General features: G+C 37.2%; 1 protein-coding gene across 1 annotated transcript; it reads left to right on the top strand.

Annotated features, from left to right (window-relative positions):
- The first annotated feature begins 6,818 nt into the window (after positions 1 to 6,818).
- DELTA-ADR (delta-adaptin) lies at positions 6,819 to 10,895 on the top strand. Its single transcript, XM_079064749.1, has one exon. The coding sequence runs from the start codon at positions 6,946 to 6,948 to the stop codon at positions 9,670 to 9,672; it is 2,727 nt and encodes a 908-aa protein (XP_078920875.1). The 5' UTR covers positions 6,819 to 6,945; the 3' UTR covers positions 9,673 to 10,895.
- Positions 10,896 to 18,488: the final 7,593 nt, after the last annotated feature.

An 18,488-nucleotide genomic window follows, 5' to 3' on the forward strand; every position in this document is an offset into this window, starting at 1 on the left:
TCACTTCCCACGCTAACTCAACCGATGACCATGGTTTTACCGCTGATTACCAATCCGAACACACCCAAAATTGAGCACACACACAGTCTAACACCCCACACTGAACTCATATCCTGACTGGGATCCTCAACCTAGTTCCCCATAGTCTACTACACATCAATCAGATGTGGTCCCAAAGTCAGGAAGTTTCCCAAACTTCCAATTCACATTATCCCCCATACAAGCAGCCACTCGGGCCACCTTTTCCTTTCCCGATGGGGATACAATCTCATCCTAATTTCATGCTTGCTTCTGTCCTAGGTACCTGAACGGTTCTCCCCTACTTCGATCCGACTAAGTCTCCACGACATACGAGAAATGAAAGGATTTCCGATCCTTCCTACCTTCCAATGATCGATCTGCTCACAACCGACGCTTACTAATGCTAGCGATCCGTTACTAGCCGAACTTAAAAGACCATACAACCTATGAAGACTAGATGAACACTTCTGATTCCCAGAAATACTGATAACTCCAGATGCTTGAAATGATACCACACTCGAATCTTGAAGACCAAAAGACAGATGCTCCCACCAATACCTCAGCAACGAGCCACTTCCCTTGGCGCTTCCATCAGCCAATCAATAACAGTTACTAATACCACCGAATCCTAACGATGCTGAATAACCATACTGCGGAACCCTGACCGTAGACCTTCCCTATAATACTCCTGAACCGATCTCGACCATACACCAAGATAATACTAAACACTTCCAACCCACAAATAGGGAAATGACCTTTCGCTAACCACTAATAATTCACAGCATGCAAATGGCATACATCACTTGAAGACATAACCCAAACACAAGCAGGGAAACAAACCTAGAGATACACTTACATAACCCTTGGAACGAAAAACTCCATCGTGCAGTTTCCCGCAAGTGCTGCACTGAATCCGACCCTACTGGCCTGTCAAAAGTTGATCCGAAATCTTGGGTCTCTTCCCGGGACCCTCCAATATATGCACCTGATCTGGTCCCCTCTTCCCAATGTGCTCCAAGTCAATCTCCCGCTTTCGGGCTCTAGAAATCATATCATTTAGGGTCTCGCACCCCGAGATACTCGCGATCTCCCTGATATCATTTCACAGTGTATCATGATACCTTACCTTCTTCATTTCCTCATCTGCTGCATACTGCGGTATCAAATAAGCCCTCTCCCTAAACTTGGTAGTGATCTCTGCCACAGTCTCAGTAGTCTGGCGGAGGTCCTAGAACTCCCGTGCTAGCTGCTGCACCTCAATCACTGGTGCAAACTCGGCCCTGAACCTGGTCGAGAAGCTACTCCATGTCATCGCATCAGTAGCGCATCATATCCAATAGCGTGTCCAACCTCCTCCTACCAGTCACGTGCTCTGTCGTTCAGGAGGTAGGAAGTAAGTTGGACTTTGTCCCCCTTGGGACAATGGATGGTACGAAAAGCGTTGGCGACATCTGCCACCCACTTGCTGCTAGCAATGGGGTCCCTAGCCCCATGATAATCTAGAGCTCCACAAGCTTTGAACTCCGAAATGTCAACATAGGCATCCCCATCATGGCCCCCATCTTAGTGCGAAATGTGCTCAACCTCTCATCAAGAGTCTCCAAAATGCCCTCCTTGGTCGCACCGAAGATCACATGAGTCTGGTAAATGATACTACATGTAATCTCAGATGAAACGAACTCCCTTATCTGATCATCGAGCTACCCGACTCCAGAGTCCGAGCCTGATCCCTCGCCGACACCAGAACTACCATCTGGTCTACCACGTAGTGTCACCATACTCGAAAATATACCATAACAATCATCAGAATACTCATCATAAATCATGGGATCACACACACTCCAAGTTCCTTGGTTTTATCTCAGCCCTCCTTGACTCGAGTATGGATCCTCTGCTTTCAGTAGTACGGGCCCATACTACCTTCCACATCTATCCGTACTTTCCTCAAGAATTTCCTTGACTCCACCAAGTCCCTTTTCACTACTACTGCTTTTTGCACTAATTCTTCGAATGAGAGGTCTCTCCCTATAACGGTTGGACTCAAACAAGAGCTGCGGAATAAGGATAAACCTAACCTTCTGAAATTATGTAGTCCTTATAATATGTAACTTAGCGTATTCGTTTACTAGTTAGTTAAATATAACTAGAACTCCTAAAAGCACAAAGCAGGCAACATTCGAGCATTGAGTAAACAAAACCAACCATATCCAAATCAGGCCATCATATCAGCGACTAATCAGTACTAGCATGCAGTTCAATAAGCTCATACAGTAGGCATACACGACATCTTTCCTAGATCCTTAGCCCTAATCTAGCATTCAGTTCACATATTCACAACTTATATCATAACATAAACGTGTATGGGTAATTTGGGAGAACTTACTTGAGCTCGGCTGATTGCATGCACCACACCCTTTTCTCTTTTTGGAAATCATTTTTATAAAAATGATTTTCTTTTGAAAATTTTCATACCAAGTCCTCAGTTTGAGTTTAGACATACCCGGGAGTATGCCCGAATCCCTCAAACCAAGGCTCTGATACCGACTTGTAACATCCCAAAAATCATGACCAAATAAATTTCGTTTTTAAAACCATAGTTATCAAAAATCATCTCATCAAACATAAGTCATAGTATCTCAAAACCATCCATATCAAAGCATTTGTCAATATATCAGAGTAAACATCCCAGTTTAAATCATCATGGTGTGTGCAATGTAGTCATCCCGAGCTCTTCCCTTTGCTACCGGAAGTACCTGAAACCAAAACTGAAAACCGTAAGCACGAAGCTTAGTGAATTTCCCCCAAACTACCACATACCATACACATAACATGCAGCTAGGAGATTACGGTCCCCGCCCACACTCGTATATCCATGAGATATGGGCTCCGCCCACACTCGCATATCCGTGAGATACGGGCCCCACCCACACTCGCATATCTATGAGATACATGCCCCACCCACACTAGCATATCCGTGAGATACGGGCCCCGCCCACACTCACATACGTAAACAAACACATACATGTATCACACATACAACAAGTATTACGATCTACCAAACATACTACTAACCATACTCAAGTACTGATGAGATACGGGACTCACCCATACTCTATGAGATACGGGCCTTGCTCACACTCTATGAGATACGGGCCTCGCCCATACTCTATGAGATACGGGCCTCGCCCACACTCTATTAGATACGGGCCTCGCCCAAACTCTATGAGATACAGGCCTCGCCCATACTCTATGAGATACGAGCCCCGCCCACACTCAGCTAATGATGAGATACGGGCCTCGCCCACACTCACATTCCTAACTACACATAAAGGTATCACACAGACAACAAGTATTACAATCCAACAATCTGACCGATATCTATACTAAGGTAATAATGAGATCCGGGACCCGCCCACACTCCGTGTTCCTATCAAGAACATATAAACTACACGGGCCGCCATTGGTTCCTTAGACCCGTTTAATCCAGGAGGAAACTCACCTCGCACGGCTGAAGTCCCACAAATAATTCTCTGGCTGCTGGCTGACAAATCCCCGAACTGTCAATCGTCAAAACAAAACCCAATTAACCATTTGGGTTTCAATGCATAACCATAAATACACACTTAGGGTAAAAGGACCATTTTACCCCTGACCTAGCTTGGTCTAAGACCAAGGCCCGAACTCATACTCTGAAGGCCCAAAGGTCAAATAATCAACCAAGGCCCAATTATGGCCCAATTTTCCAAATTGGGCCCAATGGGCCTTACCCTAAGGCCCATCCAAATATCATAGTCCTTACACTTGTTCTCAGATGGCCCAACATGAATCCAAACACCTAAGCCCAAAAGAAAGGCCCAACTTGAAGCCCAAACATAATTAGGGGTTTCACATGAAATGACAATTAGGGTTAAGTGTTCTTCCTTAACCCATTAAGGACTTAATACATTAAGTCGATCACTCCACTAGGCTATTCATACAATGTAGTCGGACATAATTCAAAATTCCAATCTAACAGTCCAAACGCGGGACCCGGCAAATCCCAATCTAACATCTCCAAAATTAGGGTTTTCTAAACCCTAATTAGGGTTTCCACCCAAACACAAGTCAATTAGTCTAATGATTATGTTTTTAGGTCAATTATGGTTTCATTAGGTCGAGCACCACCCACTACCACCTCGGGCGGTGGTGGTCGACTGCGGCAGCCACCACCTCACGGCGGTGGTGGTTTTTCCTTCAATCCTTCCACCAAAAATGCTTAAACAAGTCCCATTCTACTAAACACACTCACAACACCATAACATACACACACAACCACCACCATACGACGACTGGTGGTGGCGAAGTGGTGGTAGACACCACCTCATGGTGGTAGCAATGGGTTTTTGGCCAGATAAAACACACGCACATACACATTCGACTTGTAGCAGCAACAGACGAATACTAACACGAAGTAGGGTCACAGAAAACACACACAACATGGCTACCCTCGAGGTGGCAGCAGCAGTCGGAGAGGAAGCAGCATCGCACCTCAGCTGCTCGGAGCGGCGGCGACAACGGCGTCTGCTGGACAGATGAGGGCGAAGGGCGGTCGGAACGACACCGACAACAGCCGAGTGCGACTGTGAGCGGCGACATAATAGAAAAAGAATAAGGAGGAGGATGGCGGAAAGGTGGCAACAGACATACCCGACAGTCACGTCGTTGACTTGCTCTCACCGAAGATAGAAGCTGCGACGCTCGGCGGCTCGACTAATCGAAAAACAAGCAAAGCGGGTGGTGACGGTTGAAGGTCTCACATGACGGTTGAGGAAAAAGTGTTAGGGTTAGGGTTACACGATGGGGAAGGGACACCGGCTTTAAGTCCCGTGTTCTTTCAAACATTCATCCCTTTTTACAAGTTTAGTCCCTCCTCTACAAAACCTTTTCAACTTAAGTCCAAAGTTTACCCTTTAGCTCCTGCCTCCAAAAATCCTTTCATAATAAGTCCAAAAATTACCAATCATACCCTAACTTCTGATATCCTTTTCAAATTAAATCCATAACTTACCAAACCGCCCTCAACCTTCAAAATTCTTTACAGACTAGTCCGGAAATTACACTCTTAACCCCTAAAGTCTAAATTATATCATTTAACCCGAAACCAATGCCTTACTAAATTATTCCGAATTTAGGGCTACTATTCATTTATTAATTTTATCTATTTATTATTTAATAAACGGAATGTTACAACTTTATAAACTTATATAATTTTATTTCAACATTTAAATTTACCTCTTAAATGTACATCAATATATAATGGGAAAATGACTTGGGAGAGTAATTACCTTTTCGTCTTGTTCACATTTAAGCAACTTCTTTTTGTACACATTTGACCATTTAGCTTGTTAAATGTGTTCGACTTCACATATTACAATTGTCACCGGCTATCGCAGGTAACAATGGTAACATGTGAACACATTTAACACGTTAAATGTTCAAATGTGTACAAAAGATAGAAATTACCTAAATATGAACAAAACGAAAAGTTAATTATCTTGATAAGCCATTTTCCCCACTTTTAATAACGATTTTATTTTTCATATTTGTTTGTATTATTTTTCTGAACATTATTTTTAAAGTATCATATTGATTGATTATTTATCTTATTTATAGTATTTTGATTTGACAAATCAATTTTCTGGTAATTTATTTTTAGCAAAAACTTATTAACATAAATATTATTTAAATATTGATCAATTCTAAACTTTATTTTTTAATTAATAAATATGTTTTTTTGTGAAATATTTTATATAGCTTCTTATATATTTTTTTCATTTGTTTTTAAGCATATGCGATATTTTTAAATTAATTAACAATAAAATTAAATAAATTAAATATGTAATAATAAGTATGGAGAGTCTTTTAAAAAAATAAAAATAAAATATTAGTGGCAAATAAAAAAACAAAAAAATATATATAATGTAAATGTTTTAAAATTATTACAATTTTTTATACTTTTTAATTAGAAGTTTATAATTTTTTAAATATTTTTGAATACAACGTTCTAAACTAGTATTTAACGAAAGTATTTTGTAATGTTTTAAAAAGTATTAAATTGTCATACAAAATCTATGAAATACTTTAAAAATGTTGTAAAAGAAAGTTTAGAAATAATTGTATGAAAGTTATAAAAAAAATTGTATGAAAGTTATATAAAAAAATTGTATGAAATGTAAAAAAAAATTAAAAAGTTGTAAGAAAAATTTAAAACATTTAGAAAATATTTGGTTTAAAAGCATTTGTATGAAAATTATAAAAAAAGTTTAAAAAAATAATAAGCAAAGTTTAAAACATTGTATTAGAAAAACCTATAAGAAAAAAAATATAATAAAAATATTGTAAGAAATTATAAAAAGTCTTAAAAATTTTGTAAAAAAAATTGTTCACATTTAGACAATTATTTTTACGTATTTGATTATTTAACTTGTTAAATGTGTTTATTACTGACACCTGAGATAACATAACATGTGACAATGATAATGAACATATGTAAAATATCACTTTCAGACAACAACAATTTCTGCCCCTTACCTTTCATATATTGACAAATTTAAAAGTTTTATCCCTAAAATTTCATTTGTCCACAAATTTGGTCCCCTACAAAACGGGGGTAATACCATTATAGTTTGTCACAATTAAAAGAAAATTTATTAACGACGCGAGGTTGAGGGGTAGAATTTTACGGTGGTATAGTTCAGGGACGAAACTAGTAGTTTATTAAAAGTAAGAAAAAAAAAAAAAGACATGTACTTGGTTGTTCTCATCGATGTCAGGGGTCTAAACACATTCTGTTAGCAGACGGACGGATCCGGCCCCCGCCACACTGTCTCAATCCGTCAATCGTTTACAGTTTTGTTGAATTTTGATTACGATTCGGCGAAAACAATGTCCGGTGGCAGCGGCGGTGGCAGTGGTGGTGGCGGTCCTTCACTCATGGACTCCCTCTTCCAACGCACCCTCGACGATCTAATCAAAGGTATCCGTCTTCATACTCCTGGCGCCGCTCAATCGTCCTTCATCTCGAAATCTGTAGATGAGATCCGCCGTGAAATCAAATCGACAGACTTACAAACCAAATCCACTGCTCTCCAGAAACTCACTTACCTCCACTCCCTGCACGGCTTCGACATGTCCTGGGCCGCCTTCCACGCCGTAGAACTCACCTCCTCCCCTTCTTTCGCCCATAAAAAAACCGGTTATCTGGCCGCGTCCCTTTCCTTCCGTCCTTCCACCGAGGTCCTCCTCCTCCTCACCAATCAGCTCCGCAAAGACCTCTCCTCTACCAACCAGCATGAGGTAAGTCTCGCCTTAGAGTGCCTTTCCGTCATCTGCACGGCGGATTTTGCACGTGATTTAACTCCGGATATCTTCACTTTGTTGACTTCTAGTAAGAATTTCATTAGAAAGAAATCAATTGCGTGTTTATTGATGATTTTTAGCCAATATCCTGATGCTGTTAGGGTTTGTTTCAAACGTTTAGTCGAGAATTTAGAGAGTACTGATAATGCCCAAACACTTGCTGCTACTGTTGGTGTATTCTGTGAGCTTGCTAGTAAAGAACCAAGAACATATCTCCCTCTTGCACCTGAATTTTATAGGATTTTAGTTGATTCAAGGAACAATTGGGTGCTGATCAAGGTTTTGAAAATCTTTGCGAAACTTGCTAAATTAGAGCCTAGGTTAGCAAAGAAGGTGGTCGAACCGATTTGTGATCATATGAAGCGCAGTGAGGCCAAATCTCTGGTGTTTGAATGTGTGAGAACTATTGTGAGTAGTTTCTATGAGTACGAGTTTGCTGTGAAACTTGCTGTATCAAAAATCAAAGAGTTCTTACTGGATACTGATTTAAATCTCAAGTATCTTGGATTACAAGGGCTGTTACTTGTTGCACCAAATCACTTATGGGCTGTGTTGGAGAACAAAGAGGTTGTAATAAAATCTTTGAGTGATGTTGACCGAAACATAAGGCTGGAAGCATTGAGGCTTGTGATGTCAATGGTTTCTGATGATAATGTCAATGAAATCTGCAGGGTTTTGATTGGCTATGCTCTCAAATCGGATCCCGAGTTCTGTAACGAAATTCTAAGGTCAATGCTATCAACATGTTCTAGAAATGTATACGAAATCATCAACGATTTTGATTGGTATGTGTCACTTCTTGGGGAAATGGCAAGGATTCCACATTGCCAAAATGGAGAAGAAATAGAGTATCAGTTGATAGATATTGGCATGAGGGTGAAAGATGTTAGACCAGAGCTTGTTCGTGTGGCTCGTGATCTATTGATTGATCCTGCTTTACTTGGGAATCCTTTCATTCACAGGATATTATCTGCAGCTGCTTGGGTGTCAGGTGAGTATGTTTGGTTTTCAAAGAACCCATTTGAGATCATGGAAGCATTACTACAACCACGCACTAATCTCTTGTCTCCATCAATCAGAGCTTTATATATTCATTCTGTATTTAAAGTCCTAAGCTTTTGCCTTCATTCTTTTCTCTTACCCCACAAACCTGCAACTTCTTCTTCTTCAAAGCTTGTTGATGAACCAGATTTCACATATTCAGAATCTGAAGAGGAAGCAAATGTTGATCTTGCTACAACTTCTTCAAGTTTGTCCAAAAAGAATGCATTTACACGGGAGTCAATGGTAAACATGTTGGCTCTTGTTTTAACATCTCTAAGCCCATTGGCTGAAAGCCATGATGTCGAAATACAAGAAAGGGTGCGGAATGTTTTAGGGTTAGCTCAATTGGCACAAGAAGAGATATCTTGTGATCTTGATAACAAAGAAAAGATAATTGATGGGGTTGCTTTAAAAACATCAAATCTCATCAGATTAATCAATGATGCACTCTCAGAGGATCTTGGTCCAGTTTCATCAAGTGCTCAAGAAAGGGTTCCCATCCCAGATGGGTTACTCCTCGAGGACAATCTTGGAAAATTGGACACAATATGTGCAGATGTTCAGTTACCAATAAGTGAATCCTTTTCTCTTGTAAAGCCTGTTTTGACAGATGTTGATTCTGTTTCCATCAGACAGAATGAAGAATCATCTGAAACATCTGCTGCTGAATCTACATCTCTACTTTCTGAGCATCGAAAACGACATGGAATTTTTTATCTTCCTTCTGATAACAATCAAAATGCATCCACAAGTTTCCCACCTGCAAATGACCCTAATGAGAGAGATAATGATGTGGAAGATCTTGTCAGGCTTACAGAAGAATCTTTAGTTCTTAAAAGGAAGTCAAATCTAAGTAGGCCAAGGCCTGTTGTGGTCAAACTGGATGAAGGAGATAGGCTTCCTATCACAAGGGCAAAAACGGAATCAAATGATGATTTGATATCTGGAGCTGTGCGGGATGTTCTTTTGGGTGATGAAAATTCACCACCAGCACCAGCACCACATTCAAAAGTTGAGAAATCTGAAATTGGTGATTCCAGTAGAAGAAAAAGCAAACATCGTAAAGAAAAAAAGCATCAAAATGTTGAAGAAAGTAAACAGAAAAGTGGTGGGCGTCATGGAAGGCATAAAGCTAGACAAAGAGCTGATGAAGGCATCAATGTGGCTGTTCAAATTCAAAAGCCAGTAATTCCTGATTTCCTTTTGTAGACATTTTACTAGAAGACATCAAGGTGAGTTTACTTTTTAGAGTTCTTGTACTATTTATTTATGCTTGTATACTTTTTTTCTTTTCAAGATATGAGTTGTGGAGTTTTGGTTTGTTATGACAGTTTTTTTGTGTTGATGGATAATGGATTTGATTGTAAGACATTATACCATTTCTTTTTGAATATTACATGTCTTCTTATTTGTGTTTAAATGTGACAAGTTGCTAGTAAAATCGTGTTTCTCCTGATATTTGTTGTATTAATTATTTTGTCTCATGAATTTTTCTATGTATCATACGTATTTTTCATATTACAAGTGCATAATTTTAACTCCGTTCTGTACGTTATTTCGTCATCATTAGTTTTTTAGTAAAATAAAAAATTAAACATAACGAAAGCATAATAAAGCTCAAATAAGATATAATAAAATATATTTTCTTGTTAATTTCAGGAAACTTGATTATAATTCAATTAAAGTTTCTGAAATTCTTTAAAAGAAATCAATGTAATTAACAAGAAGTCACAATACCCCAATCCCATAAGGTTGTTGTGGGGTAAGGGGACTCTATGAGCCAACATTCGGATCCTTATAACATAGTAATTTATCATTCCATTCCGTGATGCAAATGAAAGAACACCTGAATGGGAATTAACAAAATGGAAGGAATCACATCCCTACTAGAATTGTCTATCGCATTCCATTCCATTAAATAATGTGACATGGCAAGCACTTGACAATTTTTATCTTTTTTTACATGGAAGCAATGATGTGTTGTCGATTATATTATAAAGGTAAATGGTACCAAAGTTGAAGATATATCAGGTATACTGAGTTGAGGACATTGATCTCTTGTCTGTGCAAAAGACATGAATGCCCTCCTCGTCTTCATAATCTAGCATTACCCTACAAAGGTAGCCCCTTCCCATCTAGTAACAAACAGCATTTGTAATGATGTTACTAATAAATTTGCAACCTAACATATATTAAGTATCAATCTAACTATTTGGTGTCACGCAACTTGTTTCTATACATGGAAAGCTAGAAGGTTAGTTTTTCCAATAATTTCAATTTTATGATTCATTATGAATCATGGTTACCAATTTTAATAATTGTATATATCGGTTTATTTTTTTGCAGTTATGAGGTGTACTTAAAGACAATGATTGGATAATTAGTTGATTATGGTTGTTCTGCATTCCATTGCCCCCCAAAATACTAAAGGTTAGTTTTTCCCTAGTGTTTGGTGTGATGGAAATGGTTTATTCCATTCTTGAATATATTTTTGTTAATTTTCATTCATATTCACTCGCGGTGTGTTTTGTTTTGTTTTTTATTTTTCCATTATGGAATGGAATGAAAATTTGCAGTATATAACCCATTTTTATGTTTTTAATTTCTGTTGTTGTTTTTTATTATATGATTAAGTTACATAAAAGTTTTGTTAACTATAGTTAAAATTATGTAGAGATTTAGAGTTAGAGTTATATATTGTCCTTTCAAATACCATAAAAAGTTCATTCGATTCCTACAAGCCAACCAAAAAAATAATGGAATGTAATGAAAACTTTCATTCTTTCGTCTTTCCCAACGGAGCTACAAAAGTTAAGAATTCTGAAATTGGTGATTCAGGTAAAAGAAAATGCAAACATGATGAAGAAAAAAAAGCATAGAAATTTAGGCAAAAATATTGAGGAAAGAGAAGAAAATGGTGAGACAAACAAACAAAATAGTAGTGGGAGGGATTTTGATTGTAATATATTATAATACTAGTTATGGTTTTGTATTATTTTTATTAATGTCAGAACAACACATGTTTTTTTGTATTTAGATATGCCAGTTTGCTAATATTATCTTGTTTCTCTTGATATTCTTGTTGTATCATCAATTTTCACTCATAGTTTTAGTAAATAATTATGTTTGGTTTGGCTCTTTCCTTCTATTTTGTGCAACTGTAGTGTTTGGTGTGACAAAATCAAGGAAAGAATAGAATGAAAAAACACCGTTTATTACATTTGATGAATTGGGGTGGATTGGAATGAACCATTCTTGTAAGAAAGATAATTCCTTCCAATTTCTTAATTTCATTTCAAATAAATTGAGATTATGCATTTAATGGTTGCTGGTTTGATACATTTTTTTTGCAGAAAAAAATAAAGCAGTTGACCCCTCGGGTTTCTAGACATGAATCATGTCCAAATAACAAAACCTACGACTATGCTTCTAACTCTTTGATTTTCTATGAATATCCAAATTTCTCAAAATATTGGTATGCCATTAATCAGAAGTTAACGTACATAGTGCAAAACTGGAAACAACTCGTGGCAGGGTCTGAAAATGGCGATTTTGAGTCTCAAGAAATGTTAGTGTCTTGCATCGGTCACAAGTAGTCCCCATGCTATGCCTATATGCCAACATAGTCCTCTTGATTTCCATTGTGATAATAGCTTTTTAAAATTGGGTATGCTGACTGAACTTATTTTGTAGCTTTGCTAATGAAAGAGGTTTTACATCTCTATATTCAACTAAATATATGGATCATTTTCTTTTACTTATTACATTCCTCCTTCCTCCACACACAGGACAAGACTCAATAGAATAGGCGTTAATTGTATTGGAACTGAGATTGATGTCAATCGGATAAAAGTTGCACTTTTTGTCCATGGTAAAACCATGGGACATCTTTTGTCTGTGCAAACTTCAAAATCTTATCATCAAAAATAGCAATAGAAAGTTTGTCCAATGGTGTATACTTATGTCTTGTCTCATGTAACAAACACAATCTTAAACACTCCGACTTCTTTTTTGGTATTATAGTAATCTCCAACAAGTCTTTCTATAGTTCGAGAGTAAGAAGTGGAACTAGAAGTAAGCTTTCTTTTATCTTTCCAATTTGTTTTCATCAACTTCCACTTGCTTTCCTCTTGACCATTGATATCTTATAATGTGTTGTTACCATAGAGCTTTAACACTTTCGTACTTTGATAACTTCACTTAATACAATATTTTCTCATTATGTTTGGAATTAACCAAATTGCATAGCTTTTGTTGGTATCATAATTTATTCCTTCTACTTGAGGTTGTGTTTGTTACACTGTACTTGACTTGATGGTACAAAACAAGCTTTTATGGCTATTTTTCGATGATGAGGACGAGAAGACAATTTACGTCTTTTGCATAAACGATAGATTGGCGATGAATATCATTCCCACCTTACATCTAAAAAAAAAAAAATTTGTCCATTGACATTTGTCCCAATCCTTTGCATCGAAAACACACTTTAAGGACATCTTGTCCTGTCTAGTTGTGTCGTGCATTCTAGTTGTGTCGTGCATAACAAGAGAGACTTTAGCTTGCAAGTGTAACATAGTAATAAAATAACACCAAATGGAAGTCGTTGTAATATTTTGGGCATAAAAGTATATGTTTGTGATAAGGGTCATAAACGCTTATGAAGTAACTATGCAACCATCCTTATAATATGCACTTGGCCTATTAGATGATTTGTTATTAATAGTTTAGTGATAGTTAGTACGTCTTATATCTTATATTTTCCATTCACATTTAAGTTTGTGTATAAATACATTAGTTGGGAGATCAATAAACATCAAGGAATTACATATTCTATCATGGTACCATGAGCTTTCAAGATCCCTCTTTTGTATGTAGATCAATCATGCTGACTCTTTTTAGGAACTGCTTCCAATTTTTGGTCTAGACAAATGTTTCAATCAAGTAATAAAGAACACAAATAGGTATTTTTTAAACTAAAACTTTATTATCAAGGCTAGCTTTGATAACAAATTTTGATTATGAACACACTCTTCACCGAAAACATTCACATAGCAAGATATCGTCGATATATAACTAAAGACCTATAAACCCTAGCTTAACACACGCTGAAACCAATAGTGACAACGTTAGCTGTAGTGACAACTTTTGACTCATCAAATCAAGTTAACACCAATCTATACTAAAGAAAGACTCTTTATAATTTAGAGAGTATATGTTTACAAAAATACTAAAAGACCTTGACTTGCAGCATAACCTACACAATTTTCATATTCTTCAACTTCACTTATGAGTTCATGCTTGACATGAACAAAAGGGCAATTATCCTTTGTTCTCTTCTAACTTTTCTCTTCTTTTGTTCATTTCAATAGAAGCAAATTTTGGAACCCTTTAGCATTCTTGACACCCATACACAACTCTCGTAACTTGAATAAGTGAGCCGTAGGAGTTCTTGGTAAATCTAAATTTCTCATGAAGCACATAAACCCATTTATGTATTTATAGAAGATTCCAAACTCAGAATCAGTCCGCTTATAACATCAGATACGACACTAATAGACAACTTGTTGATTTCCACAACTCCATTGGAAGTAATGCATCCAAGACTCATCAATAATACGCTCAGATCTTCTTCTTTGCCTTGGAGTTCTTGAAGGATTTTTTTTGGAAATAGCTTGAACTAACTTCAACTTTTGAACATTTTCAATCATATTAGATAAAGTTGTTCTCAGTTCTTGACACAAAGTCCCTTTGTAACTGGAAGTAACTTCCAGAAATTTTTCTCATTCCTGTATTTTACTAAGTTTGACACAAGCAACTGTTCTGAAAATACATATGGACCACCAGCTCAAGTAAGATGCACAATCAAAATCGTGCAAAATTTAGGTTTTGTGCACCCAACCTTAAGAATTTTATCAGCTAAGATTGTTTTGGTGGAAACATCATGATACTTAGCAATGTTGGCTCTCTGATTAATTTCTTCCAACTTTTCTCCTCTTTGAATCATTTCAAAAAAAAAAATTCTTTGAATTGATTCTTGTTGCTTAAGGATCCTTAGAGTCACAATGTATTGAATCAATTCATGGATGCTTCTTTTAGTAACCATCTCATTTAACTTGACCTTATTATACTCCTTAGTAATCACTCTAGCCTTTTCTATAGGAACACCCAAATCAATTGAAATAATTTTGAAAATCCTCCCCAAACAACTAAATCATCAAAATCTATAGACTAGTTATATTTTTTAGAAGTGGATGGTCATAGATAAGTCTATGCAGGTCTTTTCTGTTGGATTAGGTGTCTAAGCTCATAACTATAATTGGGATGTACTTGATCTGATAGTAACATGGTCCTTTTGGGTTGCCCATAGCAATTTGACATGATGAATTATGGAGAAAGAGGTTAATTAATGATTTATTAATATCTTATAAGAATAATATATTAATTGAGAAATCATATTATTTGATTAGTATTGATCAGAAATTAATTTGGAATTAATTTAGTGATAAAAAGAAACTGATTAGAAGAACGGGGACTAAGCATGTGGGGGTCTGTTGTAGTTTGGGCTAATGGATCCTATTGCTAAGAGGTGGACGGAAATATATGGGAAGCCCATAGAATTTTCGTCCAAGGCCTATCATGTGGGGGTCTGTGGATTGCTTAGGGCCTAAGCAAGGGAATTAGGGTTTCCATTTGAAAACCCTAGTAGCCTCAACTATAAAAGGAACCCCAAGGCTCATGAAATCGGCCACTTGATTCCTTAGAAGAAACCCTGGCCGAAATCTTGTAGCCTCCACCTCTCTCTTGTTCATCTTTTGCTAAGTGGTGTTTGTGACTCCATTAGAGGTGCATCACTTGAGGCACTAAGCTCTTAAAAGTCAAGATCAAGCAATCAACAAGAAAGGTATTCTTCTAACCCTAATATGATTAGATCTCGTTTTTCTTGTATGCTAGATTAGGGTTTTGCTTTGGAAAATTAATTTGCATGTATGACTTGAGAAAAACCTAGATCCAAAGAAAATAGGGTTGCACGTGCACCATAGGAATGTTGTAATGCTCAAAACCCATCAGTGGTATCAGAGCTTAGGGTGTTTTTCTGTTATATTTGATGAAATTGTAATTATTCAAAGCTGGAACAAAAATCGTTTTTTTGCTCACCGACTGCTGAACTCGATGAGTTCGAGTTGGACCAACTCAACGAGTCCATGCCCTGACTCGACGAGTTGGTTCGTCAGATGGCAGATTTTTCGAATTTCAACCCTAAATTAGATTATGATCATTACCTTAAATTGTTTTAACTGTTTAAATTCAAATTTTCTGATATGGTAATGAATATCCTCATCTAATTGAAAGATAATGGTCAAATTTTAATATAATGTTCAAAATTATGTGATTAGTTTAATTATTGAAAATTTGATCTAGAAGTTTTGAAAAGTTTCAAAATTTTCCCTCAAGTTTCGGAATTTAAAATTTAATTAAAAGTCTTAATTTTGAAATATTAAATTCTAAAACCCTAGTGTTTTAAAAGTTTAAAATAAAACCCTTATACTATTATAATATTAAAAGATTAATATGTATATATATGTATAAGATGAGTCAGCCTTACCGTTAGTAGGCCTCATTCACGAAGCTGGTCTATAAGGGGTGTTTAAGAAAGCAGCTTGTAAAATGACCGCCATTGGGTATCCACTCTTATCCACCGCACTCTTGACTAGTGGAGGGTTGTTAGCCGAACGGGTAGGATAGGACATCAATTCCTCATTAATAAGTATAATGAATATTATAAAGTAACTAAATGTTTTTATAAATTCGTAATCTTAGTCACTTTAGGAAAATGTGAAAATGATGCTAGTCCATGAAATTGCACTTTGCACCTTGTCAAGTCGTTAGTGGAGCGTGTGTGGTTAACCGACACCCTAACTTGGACTAATAAGTGTGCTAAAGGGTAGCTCGAGAATTACCATAGATCAATGGAGCATGTGTGGTTAACCGACACATTGATTAGGTGGTAAATGACATCGAGAGTGCCAAGCAAATTTGCATGGTTATTCACACCTTTTTTGTGATCCTCGGTATCCCAGTCACAAACTTGAAGGGCATAATCGAGATTAAACATGCCATTGAAAAGTTCAAAGAATCTCAAAAGAATCTAGGAATTTCATTTTATTTAAAACCTAATTCTTCATTTCGTTTTTCGTGGTGGAATTGGTAAATCGTCATTTACCTACCTTCAAATAATTTGCAATTGGATTACAACATCCCTCTTCCAAATTGTGAATTATTGTGTTGGGTCCTAGCCTTAATATTTCATTTGGGTGTTATATTAAGGTTTCTTTATCTAATCAAAACTTTGTTCCTTTTCTTTTTCAGATGTCTAGCTCAAACAATGCTTCTGGCTCGAACTCCAACTCCGCAAGCTCCTTTTCTCTTTTGAACATTTGTGGGAGGGTCACTTTTGATGGGTCCAATTTCAATGATTGGATTCGCAACATTCGCATGGCTCTACGATACGAGGAGAAAGAATACGTCCTCAATAAAGAACTCAAAGAAATAGATGAAACCAAAGCTACTGCTAAACAAATAGTTGAGTATATGGCTCACGAGAAAGACGGGATAAAGGTGTCGTGTATTATGGTAGCCACTATGACTCCTGAGCTGCAGCAGTTCTACGAGGACTACTGGCCTTATGACATGTGCCAAAATTTGATGGAAAAGTACCATCAAAGCGCATGTTAAGAAAGGTACGAGATTGTCGCCTCGCTGATAACAACCAAGATGGAGAGTCCATCATGAGCCACTTGCAAAGGATGCAAAGGTATGTGGATCGTTTGCTCAAGTTGAATGTCAACTTTGACGAAGAGTTGGCGATTGATATTATCATCCAATCTTTACCTCCTTGTTATGATCAGTTCAAGATGAATTATCATATGAACAAGGAGGAAGTCACCTTGAGCTAGCTTCAAGGTTTGTTGAGAACTGCTGAAAGTGGACTTAAAGGCAAAGCTGTCAAGTCCACCCCTACTGCTGCTGCCTAGGTCCTTGCTATAGGACATGGAAAAGGGAAAAAGAGGAAAGCTCCCTCTAAGAGCCACAGGGGAAGGTCCCATGATGGATCTACTTCAAATGGATCCAAAGGTAAAGCCGGTTCTACCCCTCCCTCATCCGATCCTAAAGAAGCAACGTGCTTCTACTGTCACGAGAAGGGGCATTGGAAACGAAGTTGCCCGAAATACTTACAGGACATCAAGGACGGGAAGATAAAGCCCTCATTCACAGGTATTTATACTATTCAATCTAATAACTCATCACATGCTAGTTCTCGGGTCCTTGATACAGGATGTGGTTTTCACATTTGTTCTGATTAGCAGGGGCTAAGAAGATGTAGGGATGTGGAGCATAGGAAGATGAACCTGATAATGGGGAATAGGAAATCGTCGCCTGTCACCAAGATCGGGATTTACTCTTTAGTGCTTAGTAGTGGGTTAGGATTAGAACTAAATGATTTTTGGTACTCGTCAGAGATGAGAAGGAATATTATTTCTTTTCATGGTTTGTACAGACAAGATTTTAGATTTTCATTTAATAATGAAGTTGGTGCTATTAATGCTTTCTATAATGGTACTTTATATATTGAAGCATTGCCTTGTAATGGAGTATATGAAACTGTGATGGTTGTAGATAACTTAGGAAATAATGTGTTGCATATCGGTTCGTCTAATGTTTTAGACAAGGCATGCTTGTGGCATTGTCGTCTTGGACATGTTAATAAGAAGCACATAGCCCAACTCCAAAAGGACGGAGTCTTGAAGTCATTTGACCTAATGTCAGATGACATGTGCGAATCTTGTTTACTTGGAAAGATGACTAAATCACCTTTCACTGGTACTTGTGAAAGAGGTGAGGGATTGTTGGATCTCATACACATATATGTGTGTGGGCCCTTCAGATCCACCACAAAGGATGCTAACCACTTCTATATGACTTTTACCGACGATTATAGCAGATATGGATATATCTACTTAATCAAG

This window comes from Lactuca virosa, chromosome 8 (genome assembly GCF_052849685.1).
Source record: "Lactuca virosa cultivar CGN04683 chromosome 8, Lactuca_virosa_CGN04683_v6, whole genome shotgun sequence".
NCBI classification, from domain to species: domain Eukaryota; kingdom Viridiplantae; phylum Streptophyta; class Magnoliopsida; order Asterales; family Asteraceae; genus Lactuca; species Lactuca virosa.